This window comes from Eleutherodactylus coqui, chromosome 8 (genome assembly GCF_035609145.1).
Source record: "Eleutherodactylus coqui strain aEleCoq1 chromosome 8, aEleCoq1.hap1, whole genome shotgun sequence".
Taxonomy (NCBI): Eukaryota; Metazoa; Chordata; class Amphibia; order Anura; family Eleutherodactylidae; genus Eleutherodactylus; species Eleutherodactylus coqui.
Window position 1 is genome coordinate 185,514,434 of NC_089844.1, and position 23,185 is coordinate 185,537,618.

A 23,185-nucleotide genomic window follows, 5' to 3' on the forward strand; every position below is an offset into this window, starting at 1 on the left:
CTGCAGGGTGGAGGATCCCCACAGCGTGACATTGTGCCTGCAGGGTGGAGGATCCCCACAGCGCGACATTGTGCCTGCAGGGCGGAGGATCCCCACAGAGTGACATTGTCCCTATAGGGTGACATTGTGCCTGCAGGGCAGAGGATCCCCACAGAGTGACATTGTGCCTGCAGGGCAGAGGATCCCCACAGAGTGACATTGTGCCTGCAGGGCGGAGGATCCCCACAGAGTGACATTGTGCCTGCAGGGTGGAGGATCCCTGCAGGGCGGAGGATCCCCACAGTGACATTGTACCTGCAGGGTGGAGGATCCCCACAGTGACATTGTATCTGCAGGGTGGAGGATCGCCACAGAGTGACATTGTGCCTGCAGGGTGGAGGATCCCCACAGAGGGACATTGTGCCTGCAGGGCGGAGGATCCCCACAGAGGGACATTGTGCCTGCAGGGCGGAGGATCCCCACAGAGTGACATTGTGCCTGCAGGGTGGAGGATCCCTGCAGGGCGGAGGATCCCCACAGTGACATTGTACCTGCAGGGTGGAGGATCCCCACAGTGACATTGTATCTGCAGGGTGGAGGATCGCCACAGAGTGACATTGTGCCTGCAGGGTGGAGGATCCCCACAGAGGGACATTGTGCCTGCAGGGTGGAGAATCCCCACAGCGTGACATTGCGCCTGCAGGGTGGAGGATCCCCACAGCGTGGAGGGTCCTTGCAGGGTGACATTGTGCCTACAGGGTGGAGAATCACCAGTGACATTGTCCCTACAGGGCGGATGATCCCAGCAGGGCGACATTGTCCCTGCAGGGTGGAGGAGCTCCGCAAAGTGGAGGGTCCCTGCAGGGTGACATTGTGCCTACAGAGCGGAGGGTCCCAGCAGGGCGACATTGTGCCCGCATTGCCCCTACTGACGGCTCTGCACTCGGCTTTCAGTCACTGAGTGTCGTGCTTTGCGGCAGGCAGTAAAATGGCGGGAACGAGCCGGTGTCGTCCAGTCACATCTGCAGCCTCTCGTCAGCCTGTCTGAGCCGCAATGATCACCAGCCGCAGCGGGACGGACTGCTCGTGAAGTCACAGCCGCCTCGGGATGTGAGGCCGCCCGTCTGACTGACTGAACCAGCAAGATCGGCGCTCGTCTCGTCTGCTCCTGTTTGACTGCTAGCTACAAGATGGAGCCGGCCGAGACTTGTGTCCGCGCGGCGCTCTCTCTCGGTGTGTACGGTGTGCTGACGGCCGCCGCGCCGCCACCTCATGATGGAGGTAAGAGCCGCGGGGGGGGGGGCTGCGGGCGGCTTCCCGCTACACAGTTTACGCGTTTTTGTTCTGGTTTTTTTTATTTGTGTGGCGTCACGTGACTGCTGTCGCCCAATGAGCGGCGGGCCTGGGAGGCGCCGTCACATTTACCTCAGGCTGACCGCAGGCATAAGGATTTCAGCCGCAGTTCAGCAGCGCTGCTGATTAGAACCACCTGATTGGCTCTTCGGCACCACGTGACTACACAGCGTGCACGCGGACTGCCTTCAGCAGCCGTGCACTACACACTAGAGTTAAGCAGACGTGCACTACACACTACACTAAGGCCTCATGTCCACGGGGAAAATCAGATCCGCTGCAGATTCTACATGTAGAATCTGCAGCGGGTCCCTCCTGCCCCGCGGACATGAGGGCTGAAAATAGGAATTTAAAAGCATTTACCTTTCCGTAGCGGACGGCGAAGATCAGCTGTTCCTCACGGCCGGATCTTCATTTTCGGCCGGCGGATGAATTCCTGACGCCGGCGGCACATCGCCGGCACGTCGTCGACGTGCCGCGCGCATGCGCCGGGCACATCCGCCGAGCCGAAGCAAGGGAGATGCAGCCGTGAGGAAGAGCAGAGCTTCGCGGCCCGCTGCGGGTGAGTAAATGCTTTAAATTCCTATTTTAGGTCTCCCGCGGATCCGGGTGAAGCCGGGTATATCAGCTAGTTCATGTATATAGGAGAGTTGACCGCAGCTGATGAGCTCGCGGACGCCGGGGCTGGGCGGCCGCAGCCGATGAGCTCGCGGACGCCGGGGCTGGGCGACCACAGCCGATGAGCTCGCGGACGCCGGGCTGGGCGACCGCAGCCGATGAGCTCGCGGACGCCGGGGCTGGGCGACCGCAGCCGATGAGCTTGCGGACGACGGGGCTGGGCGACCGCAGCCGATGAGCTCGCGGTCGCCGAGGCTGGGCGACCGCAGCCGATGAACTCGCTGACGCCGGGGCTGGGCGACCGCAGCCGATGAGCTCGCGGTCGCCGAGGCTGGGCGACCGCAGCCGATGAGCTCGCTGACTCCGGTGCTGGGCGACCGCAGCCGATGAGCTCGCTGACGCCGGGGCTGGGTGACCGCAGCCGATGAGCTCGCTGACGCCGGGGCTGGGCGATCGCAGCCGATGAGCTCACCGGGGCTGGGCGACCGCAGCCGATGAGCTCGCGGTCGCCGGGGCTGGGCGACCGCAGCCGATGAGCTCGCGGTCGCCGGGGCTGGGCGACCGCAGCCGATGAGCTCGCGGTCGCCGGGGCTGGGCGACCGCAGCCGATGAGCTCGCGGTCGCCGAGGCTGGGCGACCGCAGCCGATGAGCTCGCTGACGCCGAGGCTAGGCGACCGCAGCCGATGAGCTCGCTGACGCCGAGGCTGGGCGACCGCAGCCGATGAGCTCGCTGACGCCGGGGCTGGGCGACCGCAGCCGATGAGCTCGCGGTCGCCAAGGCTGGGCGACCGCAGCCGATGAGCTCGCTGACGCCGGGGCTGGGCGACCGCAGCCGATGAGCTCGCTGACGCCGGGGCTGGGCGACCGCAGCCGATGAGCTCGCGGTCGCCGAGGCTGGGCGACCGCAGCCGATGAGCTCGCGGTCGCCGAGGCTGGGCGACCGCAGCCGATGAGCTCGCTGACGCCGGGGCTGGGCGACCGCAGCCGATGGGCTCGCGGACGCCGGGGCTGGGCGACCCGCAGCCACCTAGCATTGCTTTTACCATATTTATGATTCTCTGCTGAACATACAGTTTTACTAAATATACATATTTGTCACATCCTTTACATCTAAGGTTTCTGCATATCAAATAGATATGATTAATCTGTACGTACCTTTATTCCATAATTAATGTCATTTTATTATATGGTCAACATATACATTATGCAATTAGCGTATTATATGGTTTATATTTTTTATGTATACACATTTTTTATGCTTTGGGAATATTTTGGTTTCTTCCGTTAACCCTTTGGACACCAAATATACACAATTAGGCTACTTGCACACGGGCGTATTAAAAGGTGTACAACCCGCATCGGACATACCGCTGCGTACTCTCCGATGTGCTGAACACGACACATTGACATGGGCCATTCTCATCCGAAAATCCAATAAGATCTACACATGCTGAGATTTTATTTATTTTTTTCCTCTCGGTCGGAGAGTGTGCATAGACGCATTCAAAGGAATGACTGTTATTTCTGTCTGATTTCTGGCTAGTCGCCCATGCTGCTTTTTCATTACATATACCGTGCATTGTGGAACGTTTTACTCATGGATTTCTTGTTTGTCATTGTAGATACTGAATGCACCTTTTTAAGTGAAGGTCATGCGGTTTATACAACAGAGAACCCCTGCTTCTGCTATAAACCACGATGGAGTCCGCTCATGCTGTGGTTGGCGCTGCAGGTAAACTACACAACATGGAATAATCATTACACTTTAGAACTATCTAAGGGGAAACCTGTCGTCTCCCTACAGCAGTGTTTCTCCAGTGTCCCCAACAGGTCATGTTTTCAGGATTTCCTCAGTATTGCACAGATGATGTAATTATTGTCAGTCCTCGGACATTACCACAGGTGTTCTTACTATAGTTCAAAATGGCCGCCAAAAAGGTCTCCTTCACTAGAAAAATGCAGTCTTTCTCCCAATTTATACTTTCACACACAGTTAAACGGGTGTGTTCAGACTTTTGCCTCACCCTGTACAGTTATTTTACATCCTATGTAGTAAGAACGATGCCCAATAACCTCTCTGGTTTTTCTAGGTTCATGTCCAAACTATAGGAAAGGTTTTCGTTTTAACTCCGCTGAACTGCAGTCAACCAGAAGATGTGCGCACGTATGTTTCCTGCTGGCTGCACCGCGTCTGGAAACCAGAAGACTCCACAGATGTCAATCAACTAGACGAAGGCTTCTGCTTTCACGTAAACAGCAGCGGCGCACCAACAGCTTACAGTGTAACAGTCGGGACGATGTGTGAGTATTGCACCGAAATGAACGAGTGGGAGCAGACATTGACATTGGTCATCCACCTCAAGAAGGAGCCGCCGACAAGCGATTCGTCTCCGAGCGGCTTACTTCTCAGATTCCAAGTCAAAACTCGGACCTCCTGTTTAAAGGATGAAGGGAGTTAATTAGTGCAGATGCAAAAACTAGCTTAAGTACAGTTTGTGCATACACCAGCATTAACCCCCCAGTGACCGCAGTACACCCTTTTACCGAACTTTTTAATTGGCTTTAAACGTTTCACGCTCCATGACGCAAATCTATGTCATGGAGTTCGGGGTTTGTATGGAGCGGGATCGGAGGTCAATGTCTTTGCCAGCTGACAACCGCCCACAACAGCAGCGATCAGCGCTCATGCTTATCACAGCTGTTAACCTTTTAAATGCCATTGTCAATTCTGAGAGCAGCCTTTAAATATGATGATATCGCGGGGCGCAGTTCAGTTGCCATGGCAGCTGGAGGCCTTCTGAACACTCCCAGGCTACCATTGCAGATCGTGTAAGTTGTGCCTGTGGCATGGCTTGTCAGATCGCGGTATAATGTAATGCTATGGTATTACATTATACTGCAGGAGTGATCTAACAATTGCAAATTCAAGTCTCCTGTTGGGACAAAAATAAAAACTAAATAAAAAATGAGTAAAAAAAAAAGGTAATAAAAGTTAAGAAAACAAAAACACACTTTTCCCATATTTATCATTAAAAAGATGAAAAAAAGCCACACATTTGGTATCGCTGCATCCATAAAAAAAAAATCTAGCAAGATGGTGGAGTTGCGCCTTTGTTTCTACCATTTCACTTCACTTAGTCATTTTTAAGGTTTTTCAGTACATTATATGGTACATTAAATACTACCACTGAAAAATGTATTTTTCTCCACAAAAAACAACAAGCCCTCCGACTACGACGTTGATGGATAAATAAGAGTTATGATTTTTTTGAAATTGAGAAAGAAAAACTGATAATTTAAAAAAAAAAAGTGCCACGTCCTTAAGAGGTTAAATCTGCACATACATTTCTTTTAAGGCTGTGGCTTGGCCAACTACTGACAGCCGGGCTCCTGCTTTAACTGCCAGGAATGGAGAAACCCCAGATTCTCGCGGTTTAACCCCTTACATGCCACAATCAAGAGCAACTGCAACATGTAAGCAGAGGATGGAGGGGGGGGGGGTGCCAACTGTCACCCATTGGCACCCCACAGTGTGATTGCAAGGTACCAATGGGTTCCCATTGCAGCGGGAAAAAAATGTAATTAGCTGATGTCATAGGCATAGCAGAATGCACTACCTAAGTAATGCAGTGTACTATCCTAGCAATCACATGATTGCATCTTCAAGTCCTCTTGGAGACTTAAAAACAGTATCGAAAAAGTTCAATATAGTTTGATTTTAAAAAAATTCCAGTTTAAAAAAAACACACTTTCCTCCCCAAAACCCTGCACTGTATCATAAAAACAAGCACGCCCAAATAAAGAAAAGGGCACAATGCATTTTTTCCCATTTTGCCCCAATACATTAAATGTTATGTAAATTGGTACTGTTGAAAACTACAACTTTTCTCGCCAAAAACAGGCCCATGTGGCCATATCACAGAAAAAATTATGATTTTTTGAAAGTGGGGAGGAAAAATGACAGAAAAAAACAAAAGGGACGCAGCCCTCTCATTCTATAGAGTTTTTCAATTTGGAAATCAGTCATAGTTTGGGCCCTAATACAATACAATAATCCATGACTTGGAGGTAAAATATAAAATACCGTATATACCGGCGTATAAGGCGACGGGGCGTATAAGACGACCCCCCAACTGTCACCTTATACGCCGGTATTCAGTGGAGAAAAAAAAAAAAATTTTATTACTCACCTCCCACGGCGTTCTGTCGCGCTCCGGCAGGATGTCGCTCGGTCCGGCAGGCTGTCGCCCGCTCCTCGTCCCCGCCGCAGCATAGCTTTCTGAATGTGGGGCTTGAAATCCCCGCTTCCAGAAAGCTAATACACACGCCGGCAGCCATGACATCATTGAATGGCTGTGATTGGCTAAAGCACACGTGGCTTCAGCCAATCACACTATTCAATGACAACATTGAATGGGTGTGATTGCTAACACGTGCGCCTTCAGCCAATCACAGCCATTCAATGATGTCATTGAATAGTGTGATTGGCTGAAGCCACGTGTGCTTTAGCCAATCACAGCCATTCAATGCTGTCATGGCTGCCGGCGTGTGTATTAGCTTTCTGGAAGCGGGGATTTCAAGCCCCACATTCAGAAAGCTATGCTGCGGCGGGGACGAGGAGCGAGCGACAGCCTGCCGGAGCGAGCGACAGCCTGCCGGAGCGCGACAGAACGCCGTGGGAGGTGAGTAATAAAATTTTTTTTTTTTACACTTTTTTTTTTTTTGTATTACCGGCGCATAAGACGACCCCCGACTGCAGAGCAGATTTTTCGGGGTTCAAAAGTCGTCTTATACGCCGGTATATACGGTACTCACATACCTATGTCTACCTGTCCAGCCTGCCACTTCAGAATAGTGTTGGCAGATGAAGGAGTGTGTCGTCACCCACTGTGGCTACCATCACATTACCAGTGTCAACAGGCTCAGACTAGTTCCCCCTATAATGCTGAGATCATGCTTTTGGGAAACAGCCTTTTGGAGAAGTATTCCATCCAATAATGTCCATCCAGCAAGCTGTGTTCTCTTTAAATGTCTTTATCCTTTAACGGGTTTGTGAACTATTGATGGCCTATCCTCCGGACATGTCATTCATAGTAGATCGGTGATTGTCCGTTGTTCAGGATCACCAGTGTACACTGACACTGAGCCGAATTCTGCAGGAAGCAGACTGCTCTATTCTTACTGTAGTGGACAAGCTTTGTACTGCAAGACATGTTTTCATTCATTTCAATGGGAACTTGGCCTGCAATACCAAGTCTAACCACTACAGTAAGACCAGAGCTGTCTGCTTCCTGCAGAAATCGGTACCATGCATGAGCTTGCTGTCTTAGAACAGCTGATCAGCAGAGATCCTGAGGAAGCAAACCTGCCGATCTCCCATTGATGGCCCATCCTAAGGATAGGTCATCAATAGTTTCCAACCGGAAACTAATTTTATTGTTGAACCGTGCTTTATATTTGCTGTTTCACTGACTTGTTCTTGATGCACATTTTCCCACCAGGGTTTAACCTTCAAACCACGACTATCTTAATTGGCATTTTGCTGTTCTGCTTAGCGGATAAACTAAGTAGGTATGTGCTGATGGATAGTGATCAAATCAATAAAAATTTGCACGCCTCTACTTTTAAAGGGATTCTGTCATCAAATTCATGCTTCTTGAACGATGGGCAGCATGAACTGAGACAGAGATGCATGTTGCCCCATGAGTCTTTCATGCTGAAACACAAAAGGAGAGCGCGCTGTCAGTCTCCATGCAGCCGGTGACTCGGAGATCAGCTCAGGGCGGCCCGGGCCTGTGACTCGGAGATCAGCTCGGGCGCGCGGGCCTGTGACTCGAAGATCAGCTCAGGGCGGCCCCGGCCTGTGACTCGGAGATCAGCTCGGGGCGGCCCCGGCCTGTGACTCGGAGATCAGCTCGGGGCGGCCCCGGCCTGTGACTCGGAGATCAGCTCGGGCGCGCGGGCCTGTGACTCGAAGATCAGCTCGGGCGGCCCGGGCCTGTGACTCAAAGATCAGCCCGGGCCTGTGACTCGGGGATCAGTTCATAGTCACACTTCAGAGTGTGTTTATTCTGACACACATTGCAGAGTTCCAGGATACAACACTCACCCACAGTTTGGGCAGCAGTAATCTGAAGATAGAATCCTTTTTAATTGCATTTCTTTGTTTTTGCAAGAAGCATTGATGATGTTAGTGGATAATTAATACCAAGATCATGTGCTACAGAAATCTCTATACAGCAGTCCCTTAGTTTATGATGTTAAGGTAACTTTACACGGGCCTACAGTTACCCAAATAATCACTCAAACGAGTCATTATGGGTGACCATCGGCCGGGCACACTCTGCCTCCAAAACAAGAAGTAACTCAGTAGCCGCTAGTTATTCCTTTTCAGTGAGCGACTTCTCACTCCGTGTAAACAGGAGATGCTCAGTCCTTGAGCGACTGCCTGTTTGCAATCAATCGAGGCGGTCAGCCAGAAGAGATCACCTAAATCCTCCTGGTGCCTGCCCTGCAAACTGGGAGCAGACTTCTTGTGTGCCCGCATGGGTCACACATACTTAAAGGGGTTGTCCCGCGCCGAAACGGTTTTTTTTTTTTTTCAACCCCCCCCCCCCCCCCCCACCCCACCCCGTTCGGTGCGAGGCAACCCCGATGCAGGGGTTAAAAAAGATCACCGGACAGCGCTTACCTGAATCCCCGCGCTCCGGTGACTTCTTACTTACCCGGTGAAGATGGCCGCCGGCATCTTCTCCCTCCGTGGACCGCAGGGCTTCTGTGCGGTCCATTGCCGATTCCAGCCTCCTGATTGGCTGGAATCAGCACGTGACGGGGCGGAGCTACACGGAGCCCCATTGAGAAGATAAGAAGACCCGGACTGCGCAAGCGCGTCTAATTTGGCCATTAGACGGCGAAAATTAGACGGCAACCATGGAGACGAGGATGCCAGCAACGGAGCAGGTAAGTGAAAAACTTTTTATAACTTCTGTATGGTTCATAATTAATGCACAATGTACATTACAAAGTGCATTAATATGGCCATACAGAAGTGTATAGACCCACTTGCTGCCGCGGGACAACCCCTTTAAGGCTGACATGTCTTAGTAAGGGAGAGCGTGGGGCTACATAAAACGGGAAGTAACGGCAGTGGTGTACGATGTGACACATTTATGAAAGAAGCCACGTGGTCCTAAATGAAGAGGAAAAGACACTTATCACCCATGCTCCTCTGGGATATATGGGTCTACAGCACCTCCTACTGGAAGGCAGCATTCCTGCAAGACAATGTCAGACTTTTTAACAATGACTGGGAATATAAGCCAAAGCCTGAAGTAAAAGATAACCGTATACAGACACCCCACAGCTGGGGAAGACTCTGGCATTGGTTCATATTCCCAGTGCTTGATAAAAGGTCTTGATTGATGTGTAGGAATGCTGCCTTCCAACAGGTGGCGCTTCAGGTGCAGGGTTCCTTCTTCCCATTTGTCAAAAAAGGAATAATTCTGCTATTGATACATGTGACCCTGTTCTGCCAAGACCCGATAATTATGCAGTTCTATGTATTTTAACTGAACTTTTTCTTTCTTTCCCCAGGTCTTCTATATTTTTCTATGCGGCCGGGGCGATGCTTGGCATGGCGGCTTCGGTATTATTTCTTGTGATCGTACTGAAACGGTTTATCTCTAAGGTACAACATGCAGGTCTCTACCGATTCCTGAAGGATTTCACACCTAAAAACTGGAGCTCAAAACAATTTTAAAATTTGGAATGAACATTTACTACTAATCGTAATTTAACCCTTAACGCTCCATGACATACAGTTACATCACAAAGGTTCGGTCCATACAATGCGGGTGACAGCTGTCTTTGATGGCAGACACCCGCCCGCAGTGGCTGTTAACCCTTTAAATGCCCTGATTGCAGTTCGGGGGTTCCAAACAGTCGCCCCTGCGATGAGATTGCAGGATGCTGTTTGATTGCCATGGTTCCCAGGGCTTCCATTGCAGATTGCTTATGAAGCCATGCCTGGGATGTAGCGATGTCAATAAATAAATAAGAGTTATGAATTTTTGGAAATGGGCAGGAAAAACACAAAATGGGTAAGAAAAAAACAGGCCGCATCCATCGGGGGTTAATGTTCTGATCTCCTGACCACTGTGGTGCTTTAACTATCGCGCTCGCACTGTGGCTGTCATGGTGGCACCAACAGACTATGGCCAGATTCACATGAGTGTATTTGCGCAGCGTCTTATATATGAAAAATGCACAGGATTTGCGCGCACTTATGCCTGCTTCACATCGGCCTAAACCTATGTTCATACTGGTGTGGCCATATTTACTTACCAGAGTACTAGTAGGACACAGATGGGAAGGCAAATCCACCACCCCCAATAGATGCAGACGGCCCAAATGCTAAGCCGAGGGCATCAGTGCCAATGTGCATTACTTCTGGGTTGCGGCTCAGCCCCCTGAGCTTTGAATTGTGGGCGCTGGATTTGCATGGGGCACCTATCAGTCGACCGGGCCCCTCTGTATACTTTATCTTTATGCGGGAGTAACATTTAAACATTTCGTTTGCCATAACCCTATGAGGGTTCTTGTTCTGGTGGGGTAAGTTGTACTTTGTGTGGGTGACATGTTTTGGTGTATGTATACAGGAGCTGCTAAAATACAAATAAAATGCTTATCAGTTGGCAAACTATTAACCCCTTCCCAGCGTGCGCAATACAGCTCTCATTGGTTATTATATGGCGCGGGCTCAGGAGCTGAACTCCCTCCATACACGGCCGCAACAGCTGCAATCCGATAACTTGAACGGTAAAATAAAAAATGGTGGCAGAACGCAATTATTTTAAAGAGGTTTTTTTTCAAGCAGTATGAACTATAGAAATTTTGTATTGTTATTATTATTATTGTACTGAATGAGCATAACGATAACGTGGCATTCCAAGTGTGGGAACTCCCCCAAGAATGGTGCAATTATGGGTCTTTTCCCATTTTGCCCCACTTGGAAATTGTTTCCAATATATTATGTAAAATCATTCAAAAATATAACTCCTTCTGCAATAACCAAGCCCTCGTGTAGCCGTGTTACCAGACAAAACAATAAAGTTATGATTCTTTTTTGAAAATGGGGGGAAAAAAAGAAAGTGAAAACCATAAAGGGCTGCATCAGGAAGGGGTTAAGTGTTTGACTAAGGCTAGTGACTTGTCCTAACCACTTGCCATCATGTCATTGCAGCCCAACACTCTCTGGCTGTTGATAAGCCTGTGTTGCTTCCTCACGGCGTATGTTGGCCAGTTCTTGAATCAGCACATGGCTTGGATCTGGGCCGAGAAGAAGCCTTACGTGATCGGTGAGAATCTTTTACATTGTGAATATATGTGCCAGCGATGCCGACTGTTCGTGATGTGTGGACGGTCCCCAAAAGGGAGGCAGATCTCTGCTGTGTTGTGTCCAGCACCTCTGTGAATGTTCCTCCCCATTTCTGACATGTGTCTCGTAGACTTTGCCATCAGGGGCGCAAGCAGCTCCATGTCAGCGTGTTGGCTGGCTGAGGGAAGAGTCTGCGGAGGAAGAGCATAGGACCTACACTCCTCTATAAAGTCAGGGTGCTCCTATACGGTTTACTTCCTGTCACCGGGGAGACTGCCAGAACCCTCGGTCTAGGAGGGTGGATCATCTGCCCCTCATGTTGGGCAATGCTGTGGCACTAAAAAAAACATTTCCATGGTGGAGAAACGCAGAGGAAGGTTGAAGCTTGTCTGCCCCAAAGCAAGACCTGAAACCGACCCCGACCACTCTGTGCCTGTTAAAGTGCCTCTGCACCACTCGCCTGTTAGTGGGGGACGATAACGCTGGTCACATGGTGTGCAGTGCTCCTACGTCACCGCTCACCCCTGGAATTCTGGCCGAAGGGCTGGCATGTACTCCCATGTCTCCTCTTGAAGGGTTGGTGCATGACCTCCACCAATTCTCAGCCATCACCTGCTATATCAGGCATCCTCCCCCTATGAACGATGCCCAAGCAATTGGTCTCCTACCAGTGTGACAGCCGCAGTTCAGTGTAGTCTTGGTTCTGACCCGTACTTGTTCTGACTATCCTGACCTCGGCTCTTTGTTTCTGCACCGCTTGCTGCCCACCCTTGGTTTTGGCTTGGACTCTGCCTGTTTCCTGACTACACCCTGTTCAGACCTACAGGTACCGCGCCTCGGGCCAATGCAGCATCAGCAGCCATATAACCGGGACTATCTCCCGCTTGGAGAGGTTAAGCGTGAAAACTGGGGTTAGGTTATAAATCTGTATTGGGGCTCCTTCACACTGGCGAGTGCAATATGGGACTGTGAATATCGCACTCCCTACCAGGTGAAAGCTCCGTGGATGCGAGGCGTTTTCATAGGGAAACAGCATTTCATCACTGTGGGGATGAAGGGAATCCCCGCGGCAGAAGATTGTAGGGTTCTCCCATTGCTTTCAATGGGTTCGGCGTTGCTGCTGCCACCGCCTTAATGAAGGCAGTGGGAGAACTCGCAGCTGGATAGGACATGCTGTGATTTGTTTCCCGCATCACATTGCGGTGCCATGCAGGAAAACCTCGCTAATGTGTATGACCCCGTTCAAAAGAATAGGGCATCTTGCAACGCACAAATTGTGACAGAGTGCTTACTGCTGTAAATGTGGTTGAGGTAACCCTGATAGGAATGTAAGTGGTTGCTTAGTTCTACATTCATGTCCCTGGCTTCCATACGGCCCTCTTTAGAGCTGTTGCATGTGTTTCTGTTTATCATAACTGATTTAAAGGGGTTGTACCACAATTGCATGGCAAACCACCCGCCAAAACCAGTCTGCCAAGAAAACGTCACATTGTGACGTTACCCTAGGAGTCAGTCATGACTTGGTGCTTGCAGCAGGGGACTTCCCCTTTACCTACCACAATTGCAAGTTATCCCCTATGGCCACCTGCACACGGGCGGAAATTCAGTGGCGGGGTTTCCCGCAGAATTTCTGCCCGCGCCCGCCTGTATAGGACTGCATTACAAAACGGAATCCTATGCAGACAGCCGCGGTTTGTCTGTGTGAAAAGACACGCGGAAAACCAATCACGCCATGTTCTATTTCTGCGAGACCCGCATAGAAATGTCCCTCCCGAAGCGCCGCCTCTGCTCTGCGCATGCGCCGGCTGGGAGGCAGCCGTCACATCAAAGAGCAGAGCAGACGCGGAAGAAGGTGAGACACACTGGTCACTGCGAGAATTCTCTTAGCGGGATCCAACCCAGCCGTCTGCAGGCGGCCTTATCTGTAATGTAGGGATCAGAGGGGGTCTTATCGCTGAAAACCTGCCAGTCTGGAGAACCTCCTTAATGCACCCCCTGCAGTGAGATACAGACTGAATAGAATGCTGATTGCACAATAGCACTAGCACTCTCTTCACCTTCAATGGGACTGCAGAGATACTTGAGCTGTTGCCGCTCGTCTATTTCTGTCAACCCCGATAAAATTTAGTGGCGCTCTTACCGTACATGCTCGGCCCATGCCCCATTTACTGCCGCTGCTGGGCAAAATTGATCCCCGCAATGACAGGAGATCAGAACACGGGACCCCCATTCTCAAGATCGGCAGGGGTCTTAGCGGCAAGAACCCCACCGGTCAGCAAGTTATTCCCTATTCTGCAGATGGAGAATAACTTGAGTTGTGGTACAGCCCCTGTAATGTCCCTCTTAATGAGCACATCACTAAAGGCCCATTTACACCAGCAGATGTTCGCTTAAACGACAGTTTGACTGACAGCTTTGAGTGATCATTTTGCATAAACTATAAAGTAGCTACTTAAGTACCAATTAAGTGTGCAAATGAAGCCTTCCTGCATGCAGTTAATAGGCAGAGGCTCTTATCTGCGCTCAGATCCTTTGTTCTCCACTAGAAACAATGCTATCAGCACTTCCTGTGGAGAACTTCTGATAAGGCTGAATGACGATTTTTAGGTTGGACTGAATTTAACGATCAGCCAACAGTGCCCGAAAAGCGGACGATGGGCACACATTTACACGCACCGATTATCGCTAAAACGATCGCCGATTAGTGATTTTTCTTTTTTTAACGCTCATCGGCAGGTGTAAATGGGCCTTTACTCACTAAGTAGAATAGTAGACAGAACTTATTTGTTGCCATTCACAGGCCATTAGCCCAGTGCAATAAACAAAATATAATGCTGTAATTAGCAGTAAACACCCCGTGTGACGTAAAGGGAATTCACTAACTTGGTATTTACTTACTAGAAACAGATCATGCTCCAACTCCGATGACCCGAATGGCATCTAATGTGCCTCTTGTAGCAAACCAACATCATGGCCTTGTTGATGGGTTTGCGTGGAAGCTTTTACATTTGAGGGCTCTAATAATAACTGCAGATTTTACCAGCTGTGCTTTTTATTAGTTTTTATTGGTACCTCATGACAGATATTGTAAAAATCCACATTATCCCTCAAGGTTGTGCCAGAATAAGAGGAAACTAAAATGTTTTAGCTTGTCTTCATTGCAGCTGACCCTCATATTTAGAGAAAACCTGTTTTCGCTTCACCTAATAGAAGTTATAGAACTTTTGTGAGCCCTTTATTAAAGCTGTTATTTGCTTTTCAGGTTACCTTGTAACTTTGGCGTTGATCAGCTTCTCAGCTTGCTACAGTCACGGCCCACTGCGCAGTGAATTCAGTTTTAGTCTTTTCACTTGGACGCTCCAAACCATCGCCTGCTTCTTGATTTACTTTGGTCACCCGGTTAATGAAATTGCCTTCGCAGTCATTGCTGTTCTTCTGTCATCTAAGGGGCTTCCCCGTTTCTTCAGAGCAATACGTTACATTTACAGGTACGTTTTATTTCTAGTAATGATGGGAAAGAGAAATGGAAATGCTGCATATCTGGTCATTTTTCTAATTGATTGCAACTGTACATCATATTTTGCAGTCCTAGAACATTGCCATAGTGACAGTTCACCACCTACATAACTACAGCTATGGCAACACTTAAAGCAGTTGTCTGAGATCTCGAAAAATGTGGGTAATAGTGGGAAACTGTATAACATAATAGAGCAGTACTTGCCTCCTGGATTCCTGGTCCCAGTGCCACGGCTGCTTTATTATATTGTTCCTTACTCCTTGGGGCTATGCTGACATGTGGCGGAAATGCCGCAGATATTGGCACAGTTTTTCGCTGCAGAAAATCCACTGGATTTCTACGGTGTGTGAACGTAGCCCTAATCTTCAGGAAAAAAAACCAAGTGCGTCAGCCTACTGTCTGTGACCATATGGAAACGGCCCAGTCCATAGATTCAGGTGTACAGAACTATTGTTGGTCAGGCCGCTAAACAGCAACAATCCTGCTTTATTGAAAGCAGTGGGTGGGGGATAGCTACATGGTGAATGAATAAAAAAAAGTCACCGCTCAAAAGGATGAGATGCTTCTCCAATAACTAATTGTATTGCCTTAAAACTAAGGTATAAAAGTTGCACATGATGGACCAGAGTCTTTTTTTCAACCTATACGACTATGTAAGAAAAAGTAAGGGGTGTCAGCAGCACTCCACAAATAGCTGGAGCTCCAGTCTGCACGCTAGAAACAGATAGATCTAGTGTCCGTATAAACAGTCAGGATAAAGATGGGGGTCCGGCAGCAGATGAGGGAGAATCCAATATTTATTCCTCCATACATTTAGCAGAGAGAAGGCAACGTTTCAGCTCCTTGCAGGAGCCTTCGTCAAACTTGACAAGTGTATGGGGGAATAAAGCTTGGATTTGACGTCATCTGCTGCCGGACCCTCTCCTATATGACTACGTAAGACAGGGACCGCACAGCCACTTATCTGTTGCTTCTTAGCAGTATTATGAATATTTTGTTCATATTGTATAACCCCACGAGTCACTTCATGGTGACCTATTAGTGGTTCCTTATACTACTGGTGTGCGGTACGACGCCCCATCCCCACAATACAGCGCCCACAAGGGGAGTGGCGCAGTAACACAACCACTGCTGTCAGGTTAAACTCCGTGTCTCTAGGCCACGGCAGCAGCACCTGTAAATGTACCGTGGACTCATACAATGTGATCAAAATGTAATTAGGAACCTCGTGTTTATAAGCCATTGGTGTGTAATATGTGGATGCGCGGGCCTCGTCTCCTTCTGCTGTTTGAATTGCTTACTTTTAGAGCGCTTTACCGGTGTTTGCTGGGTAACTGAATTTACACTAAAATCACAGAAAATCTGATTCAGGATTCATACAAGTCATGGAAAACCTGGAAATGTCATGGAATTTTCTAATTTGTCATGGATTATTTCTGAGTCTTACTAAGAGTAGAATCAGTTTTTGTTTTTTCCACCAGTATTGCTGAGAGATTACTTTTTCTAGTATTTAAGGTAATTGACTGCAGTTTATACGCTAAAGAGGGGAGGACGGTTGGGGGATCGGCAGAATCAGAGAAGCTGGTTTGTCAAAATATTCCAAGTATTTTTCTATCTGAGAGTAAAGTCTGTTAGAAGTAAAACTTGGCAAAACTCTGTTTCAGGGCTTATTCCCATGAGCGTATATCGGCAGGGTGTTTTCACGGCCGGACGATATACGCTTCCATCTCAGCAGTTGTCCGCCTTCCCTCCCCCTCACCTCTCTGCCCCTCTCCTCCACTCCTGTGTTTGCAATGGGAGGGTGCGACACTTAGCCCCGCCCACTCCCATTGCAAACAGCTTGGAGGGGAGGAGAGAAGCAGAGAGCCGGTGAGGGGGAGGGAAGAGGGGGACTGATCAGATGGAAGCATATCTCGGCCTGCCTCAAAAACGCCGGCTGATATACGCTGGTAGGAATAAGCCCTCAAAGTGTATATACTGTGTACTTAATACACTTTCATGCATGAATTTCGAGTCCTGAGAGTTTCATGGAAAACCAAGATTTTGTCATGGAAATTATTTTTAAAAACCTGTATGAACCCTGTGATATTTGTTTTAGTAAAGTGAGACGGAAGAAGCCGATCTTTGGATTCCTTACAGAAGAAGAGTACAACGAGCAGTGTGAACTGGAGACGCTTAAAGCATTAAAGGATCTCCGTGACTTCTGCAGCAGTCCTGACTTCAACTCTTGGCTTACAGTATCCAGGCTGTCTTCACCTAAGAGGTATACAGCTTCAACAGGGTGAACTACATGGAAAGTTAACCACTCAAGGAAACGGACATTTTTTGTGCCTTAATTTTTTTTTTCCCATTAAAAAAAGCAAAAAAATCTTCCATCTTAGTACACCTATTAGACGCTGCCCCTTGCTAATTGGGTGCATAGTAACAGGCACATTTATACACTGAAATATTGAAGAATTTCAATGTATTATAAAAACAATTGCCTGTTCAAGTCCCCCTTAAGGGCGAAGTCAGATGAGCGTTTCTTTGCACGTGCCTATGAGCGCAAAAAAAGCGCGTCTATTAGAACCATTGGTTCCTTATGTAGTGTTCAGATGTCCATCTTTTACAGGCGCAATACTCGCACCTGCAAAAGAAAGGACATGCGTGCGCCGGGAAGGTCCGTGCTGCGCATAAAATATGCCCGCGGGGAGTCCCCTCATCACTGAACACTGTGACAGCACTGTCACAGTATTCAGTGACAAGGGGACTCCCCGCGGGAATGAAGGAATCCCCCACCTCAGCTGTGGCAGAGGATTGTGATCACCCATTGCTTTTAATGGGGCGGCGCTGAGCACTGCGTCTGATTGTCTGAGCGCTGTGACCAATCACAGTCAGCGCTCAGCTGTCAATCAATGAATGGCTGAGCGCTCAGCTAATCAGGCACAGTCCTTTCAGGAGGTGAGGATTTTTAAATCCCCACCCGCTGAAAGACCTTCAGAACAGTGCCGGGGACCAAGCAACAAGACACGCAGAGCCCTGACAGCGGCGGGGAGGTGAGTATATATTTTTTTACACCAGCTAGGGATAATTTTCCGGGAAGGGCTTATATTTTATATTCACTGCGGGGGTTGCCTGCATCCCATTGCTTTCAATGGGGCCAGCTGCTGTAGCGCTGGCCCCATTGAAAGCAATGAGCACAAATCCATGGTCATCGCATTTTTTCTCGCAAAAAAAACCCGCTTGTCTCAGTGAGCCTTCAAAAAGAAATTTACTAAAATGTTATAAAAACCAGAACCCCCTTTCCTGCTTTATTTTATTTAAAAAAGTAAACAATAATAAACTGCATACAATTGAACTTGCCTCGTCCATAACAATACGAGCAATAAAGTCTGTCATTTAATCCGCTTTTCCCACAAAAAACAAGACCTCATACAGCTTTGGATCTTTAAATGCAGTGACACAAGAACATTTAACCCCTTCAAGTCCACGCCTGTTTGTGCCTTAATGACCAGGCTAAATTTGGGAAATCTGGCAAGTGCCACTGTAACAGACAATAACGCTCTAAAGGGTGGTCCTGAGGCCGCTCTCACACATCCGTTCAGTTAACTGCGGCATTTTACTGCGACTTTGAACAGAATTTTTTAACACATTCGATAGCACTTTTTAGCACACCCCATCATAGTGCTGGGTGATGGGGTGCGTTAAACACAAAAACACTAAAATATAGAACAGCCAGCACTCGAAAAATGCTGCGCTTGAGTGCAGTTCTGAGGAGCCCCATTAAAATCAATGGGAGCATTTTACCACAGTTAGCGAGGCCCTTGGGACACTGCGGTAAAAAGCGTGCGCGTGTGTGCGGCCTAACACTGTTTTTTTTCGTCACATTTTTTACTTTATTTAGGTGGTAAAACGCCAAAAGTGAGGAACATTTTTTTTTTAAATTTGTGTGTGTTCATTTTTTTTCAATTGCAGAATATCAAATCTGTACAGACCCCGTTTTCCTGAAAATAAATCCCGGTCTTATGTTAATTTTTGCTCCAAAAGCTTTCCCTTTTATACATGTATAGCTGCCAGAACAATATTTAAACTGCCTTTTTTTATTAATAACTGTAACTAGAGCTTATATTTCAAACATCCTCAAAAATCCTGAAAAATCATGGTAGGGCTTATTTTCAGGGAAACTGGGTGCATGCTGTAATAATTATTTATTTGTATATTTCCCTTTTTTTAGTTTATTTTGGAAGCACATTTGAAAATTTTTAACCCCTTAACGATCGCCTATCCTCCTTTTGACAGCCTGCAGCAACTGGGTATGCATGAATAGAGATCTCCCCCCATACAACCCAGGCCATGGTTGTTTGTTACAGCCGGCAACAGCTCCAATAAGCTGCATGGCTTATCAGAGCTGTTAACTCTTTAAATGCCGCTGTCAATTCTGACAGAGGCATTTAAAGCCCCCAAATGATGTTCGGGGGTCTTGTATGGCCCCCCTTCCAATGAGATCGCGAGGACTTGTGCAGGTATTATGGCAGCCGGGGACCTTCTGAAAGGCCCCAGGGCTGTCTTGGCAGAATGCCTATTGAGCTATGCCCGTGGCGTGGCTTGATAGACTGCCTGCCCAATCAAAGTATGATGTAATGATATGACATTATATCACACTGCAGGAGCGATCAAAGCATCACAAGTTGTGGTCCGCTAGCATCAGCAAACTTCACGCTCACACTTGAATTGGTGAAATCTGCTGTAGATCTGTGACAAATGGTATGGATTGTGACACAGATTTTGGTGCACATCTGCTGCATGTGAACGTACCATTTGGAATTTAATTTATTTCTAGATAATTACTAGTAAATGAACCCTACACTGTACATTCACTTGTACTAAGTAAGTAGTATAGATGATTGTAATAGAAGGGGTTAATATGGGGTTTTAACAGTCTGTTTTGGGTGTTTTACCCCCTGTGGGTGCCGTGTTCACTTGCGGAATTGGTTGACAAATTTATGTTCCTGCTGCTCAGTGCCCAGACAGCAGCGACCGAAATTTACTGTAAGCAGTCATGAAGGGGTTAATGCATAAATTTGGTATTACTGCAGGCTACCAACCCACAGAAGATAGTAACCTGACATTTATACTGCATTGTAAATGGCTTCAGAAAACACCAGAATAGTGTTCGGGGATGGCTTGATAGGCAGTCTGCTAAGGCAGCCCTGGGGCCTTTCAGAAGGCCCCCGGCTGCCATGACACCTGCACGGCTCCCCGATCTCACCGTGGCATTTAAAGGGTTAATAGCCGCGAACGGCCGATTGCGGCTATTGCCCGCGGGTGTCAGCTGTAATAAACAGCTGACGCCCGCGCTGTATGAAGAGAGGTCTCCCTGCGACCTCTCTTCATACATACTCCGACACTCCATGACATACCCTTACGTCCTGGAGCGGGAAGGGGTTAAAGGGCGTATTGCATGTGCATAATACACAGTGATGGAGTCAATGAAAGTACATTGATTTTCATTGATCCATTCACACTTGCGAATATTCATTGCATATAATAAAAAAGATGGCAGTATGCTCTATTGTACCGTATATTACATGCGATAAAGCCCTATTGTTCTCTGTCGGTTGTGTAAGAAAACGCTGTACATACGCAATTACACTGCATATGTGCGTCTTATTTATTCAACATTGCTTAGAGACAAGAGAAGGAAAGTTATATAAAGGAAGCTGGTAGATGGTGGCGTGCGTGAGATACACCTTCCTGCGTAGGCATGCCTGATCACAAACATGGCGAGAGGCGTTTTTTACTCAGGGTTTTATCATCTGGTCGTTTGAGCCTGGCCTTAGAGAGAAGGTGCCAGGTATAACCAGAGGTCCTAAGTGATTGTGAGGGACTGATTTCAGGGTGTACCCTGGCCCTTTAAGACCACAGGTACATTCAGGGGTTACACCCTTCAGGCAGCAGTGCAAACTGACAGGAGGTTAGTGTAGGGCATCTGCCACAGACAGGAGAACGTGCGCCACAGCCTTCAATGCGGACAGGTGAGCAGGGTGTGTCTGCGGCTGCAAATTGTAACACTAGTCCTAGCCTAAACCTTAAAGGGGTAGTTTGGGGTCTTTTCAACTGATGACCTATCCTTTTAATTGGCCGTCAGTAGTTGATGGATGGGGGTGTGCCACTCGGGATCCCCGTCCATCAGCTGATTTCCTGGCCTGCCTTCCAGTCCAGCGGGCCAGATGTTGGCATCAGCAGACAGTGGGGGCACCAGCTAACTCCCATTGAAATCAGTTGGAGCGCTGCCCTACTATTACTCTTCCTGTTCCTGACATCCTTTTTAGAGGTTGTAAAGCCCCGGACTACCCCTTAATAAACCAGTCTTTACGATTTAGTTGTTACATTTACATACATAGTAAGATAATTACTTGTGTTTGTTGTTAACAGGTTTGCCGAATTTGTCTTGGGATCCAGCCATGTGTCTTGTGAGGAGGTGACGGCCCACGAGCAGCAGTACGGGCTTGGTAGCCTGTTTATGGAAGACCTTATTGTCCAAGACCGGGAGGTGGAACACAACCTGCAGGTGACGGTGGGGCAGAACGAGAATGACTATACGGAGGACCTAGAGATGGACCAGCACTCTGCGTAGTGTAACCTCATGGAGGGGTCTGTATGTTCCTGCTCCACCACACTGTTCCCGGGCCTGTGAATGACGTCTGACCACTACAGATTGTACCGCTGGATAATTTTTATCACTATTTTACTACCAACAAATATTAATTATATGAGAGACTCCCTCTGACAGTATTTGGGGATTCTGAAGCGCTAAACATCTGGAAGTAAACAGGACAATCGTGTATTCAGTCTCTAGTAACTGGAAGAGGAATCTGGATCGGAGATCTATTCACTGATTGATACATTTGTCTCAACATGAAACCTTGGCGTTTGCAGCTGCGCTCTTCCCGTATGGAAACTCAATCAACCCCCGTCGCACTCCTGTGCCCGCCTCTCCTCTACCCACAGCTGACAGCCTTCACTCCACGAGCGCTCCACGCTGCAACATCCATCTACAGTGCCGTGAAGAAGTTCTCACCCTCTTCCCAATTTCTTCTCTTTACATGCTTGTGACACTTTGAATGTTTCACATCATCAAACTACTTTCAGAAGTAGACAAAGATGAGCCAAGTAAACACGAGGCTGGATTTAAATGATGATTTCATTTATTTAAAAGGGGTTGTCCAGTTGTAAACGACTGATGGCCTATCAGCAAGATTGGTCATCAATAGTAGATCAAGTAGTTCTATTGCCGTGGACCCCTGCTAGTTAGCTGGTCTCTGGGCTGGTGTGTTTGTGCACTGAACTGATTTCTGCAGGAGCAGACAGATCAATATTCACTCCACTCGCATTGGAGTGAATGGGAACTTGGCCTGCAATACCAAACTTTGCCACTGCAGTGGCAATAGAACTGTCTACTTCCTGCAGAAATCAGCTCCTTGTATGAATACACATACCCAGCAAACAGATGGGGGCTGTCACATGGGACCTCCACCCATCAGCTATTATAGATTACTGATAGTCTATCAGCAAGATAAGCAACTGCACAGCTCCTTTAAGGAAAAATGCAATTCAACCTTATGGCCCATTTACACACAACCATTATTGCTCAAAATTTGAGCGATAATGGTGCAGTGTACATGCAAAGGAATCGCTCACTATTTTTGCGCAAGTTGTTATCACTGACTTGCCATCAGCATAAAAACCATCACTGGATCACAGGCTTTTCGTTGCATGTAAATGCTCAGCGCTTCACATAAAAGGCGGAGAGCGGAGTGAGGAGCTCGCAATCCAGCGGTGAAGTCTGTTTGTCTAAACGATCTGCAAGAGTGCTAATGACCTTAGCAATGACATCAGCACTTGTGCAGTCGTTACCCGACTGTCGTCCCGTATAAAAGGACCATTACTCGGCCCTACGTGAAAAAGCAATCTCCCCCTTACCTACTAAAGAGTTAACCAAATTCAGTTGGGTTCAGCTTCACTAGACCCACCCAGGGCCAATTACTGCCAGACATGTTGAATCTAAACACCAGAAAGGGAAGTCCATCGAAAAATATTGCTTATTGTTAAATCCAGACCATAATTAAACAGTTTTGTATTTATACTATTAAAAAAATGTTACTCCAGGACTGATGTTAGAATAGTGCCCCCTGCTGTTTTATGTTGAAGAGTATTTCTGTTTCAAGGTGGTCATACCTGCACGGCTTTACTTCTCTGTAGTAACAGTCTTAGGGCTTTTTCACACAAGCGTATATCGGCTGCCACTTTCACGGCTGGCTGATATACGCTACGATCTGATGCATTGGATTCCAATGCATTA

General features: G+C 48.0%; 1 protein-coding gene across 2 annotated transcripts; it reads left to right on the plus strand.

Moving 5' to 3' along the window:
- Positions 1 to 717: 717 nt before the first annotated feature.
- On the plus strand, positions 718 to 22,987 carry NEMP2 (nuclear envelope integral membrane protein 2). Of its 2 annotated transcripts, XM_066577089.1 has the most exons (9): positions 718 to 1,260; positions 3,574 to 3,683; positions 4,042 to 4,252; positions 7,453 to 7,522; positions 9,545 to 9,638; positions 11,193 to 11,307; positions 14,590 to 14,815; positions 16,943 to 17,107; positions 21,259 to 22,987. In XM_066577089.1, the coding sequence occupies exons 1-9, from the start codon at positions 1,170 to 1,172 to the stop codon at positions 21,458 to 21,460; spliced, it is 1,284 nt and encodes a 427-aa protein (XP_066433186.1). In that variant the 5' UTR covers positions 718 to 1,169; the 3' UTR covers positions 21,461 to 22,987. The 2 variants fall into 2 exon arrangements, with proteins under 2 accessions (XP_066433186.1, XP_066433187.1); XM_066577090.1 differs by lacking the exon at positions 7,453 to 7,522 and having other exon boundaries at positions 1,160 to 1,260.
- The last annotated feature ends 198 nt before the right edge of the window (positions 22,988 to 23,185 follow it).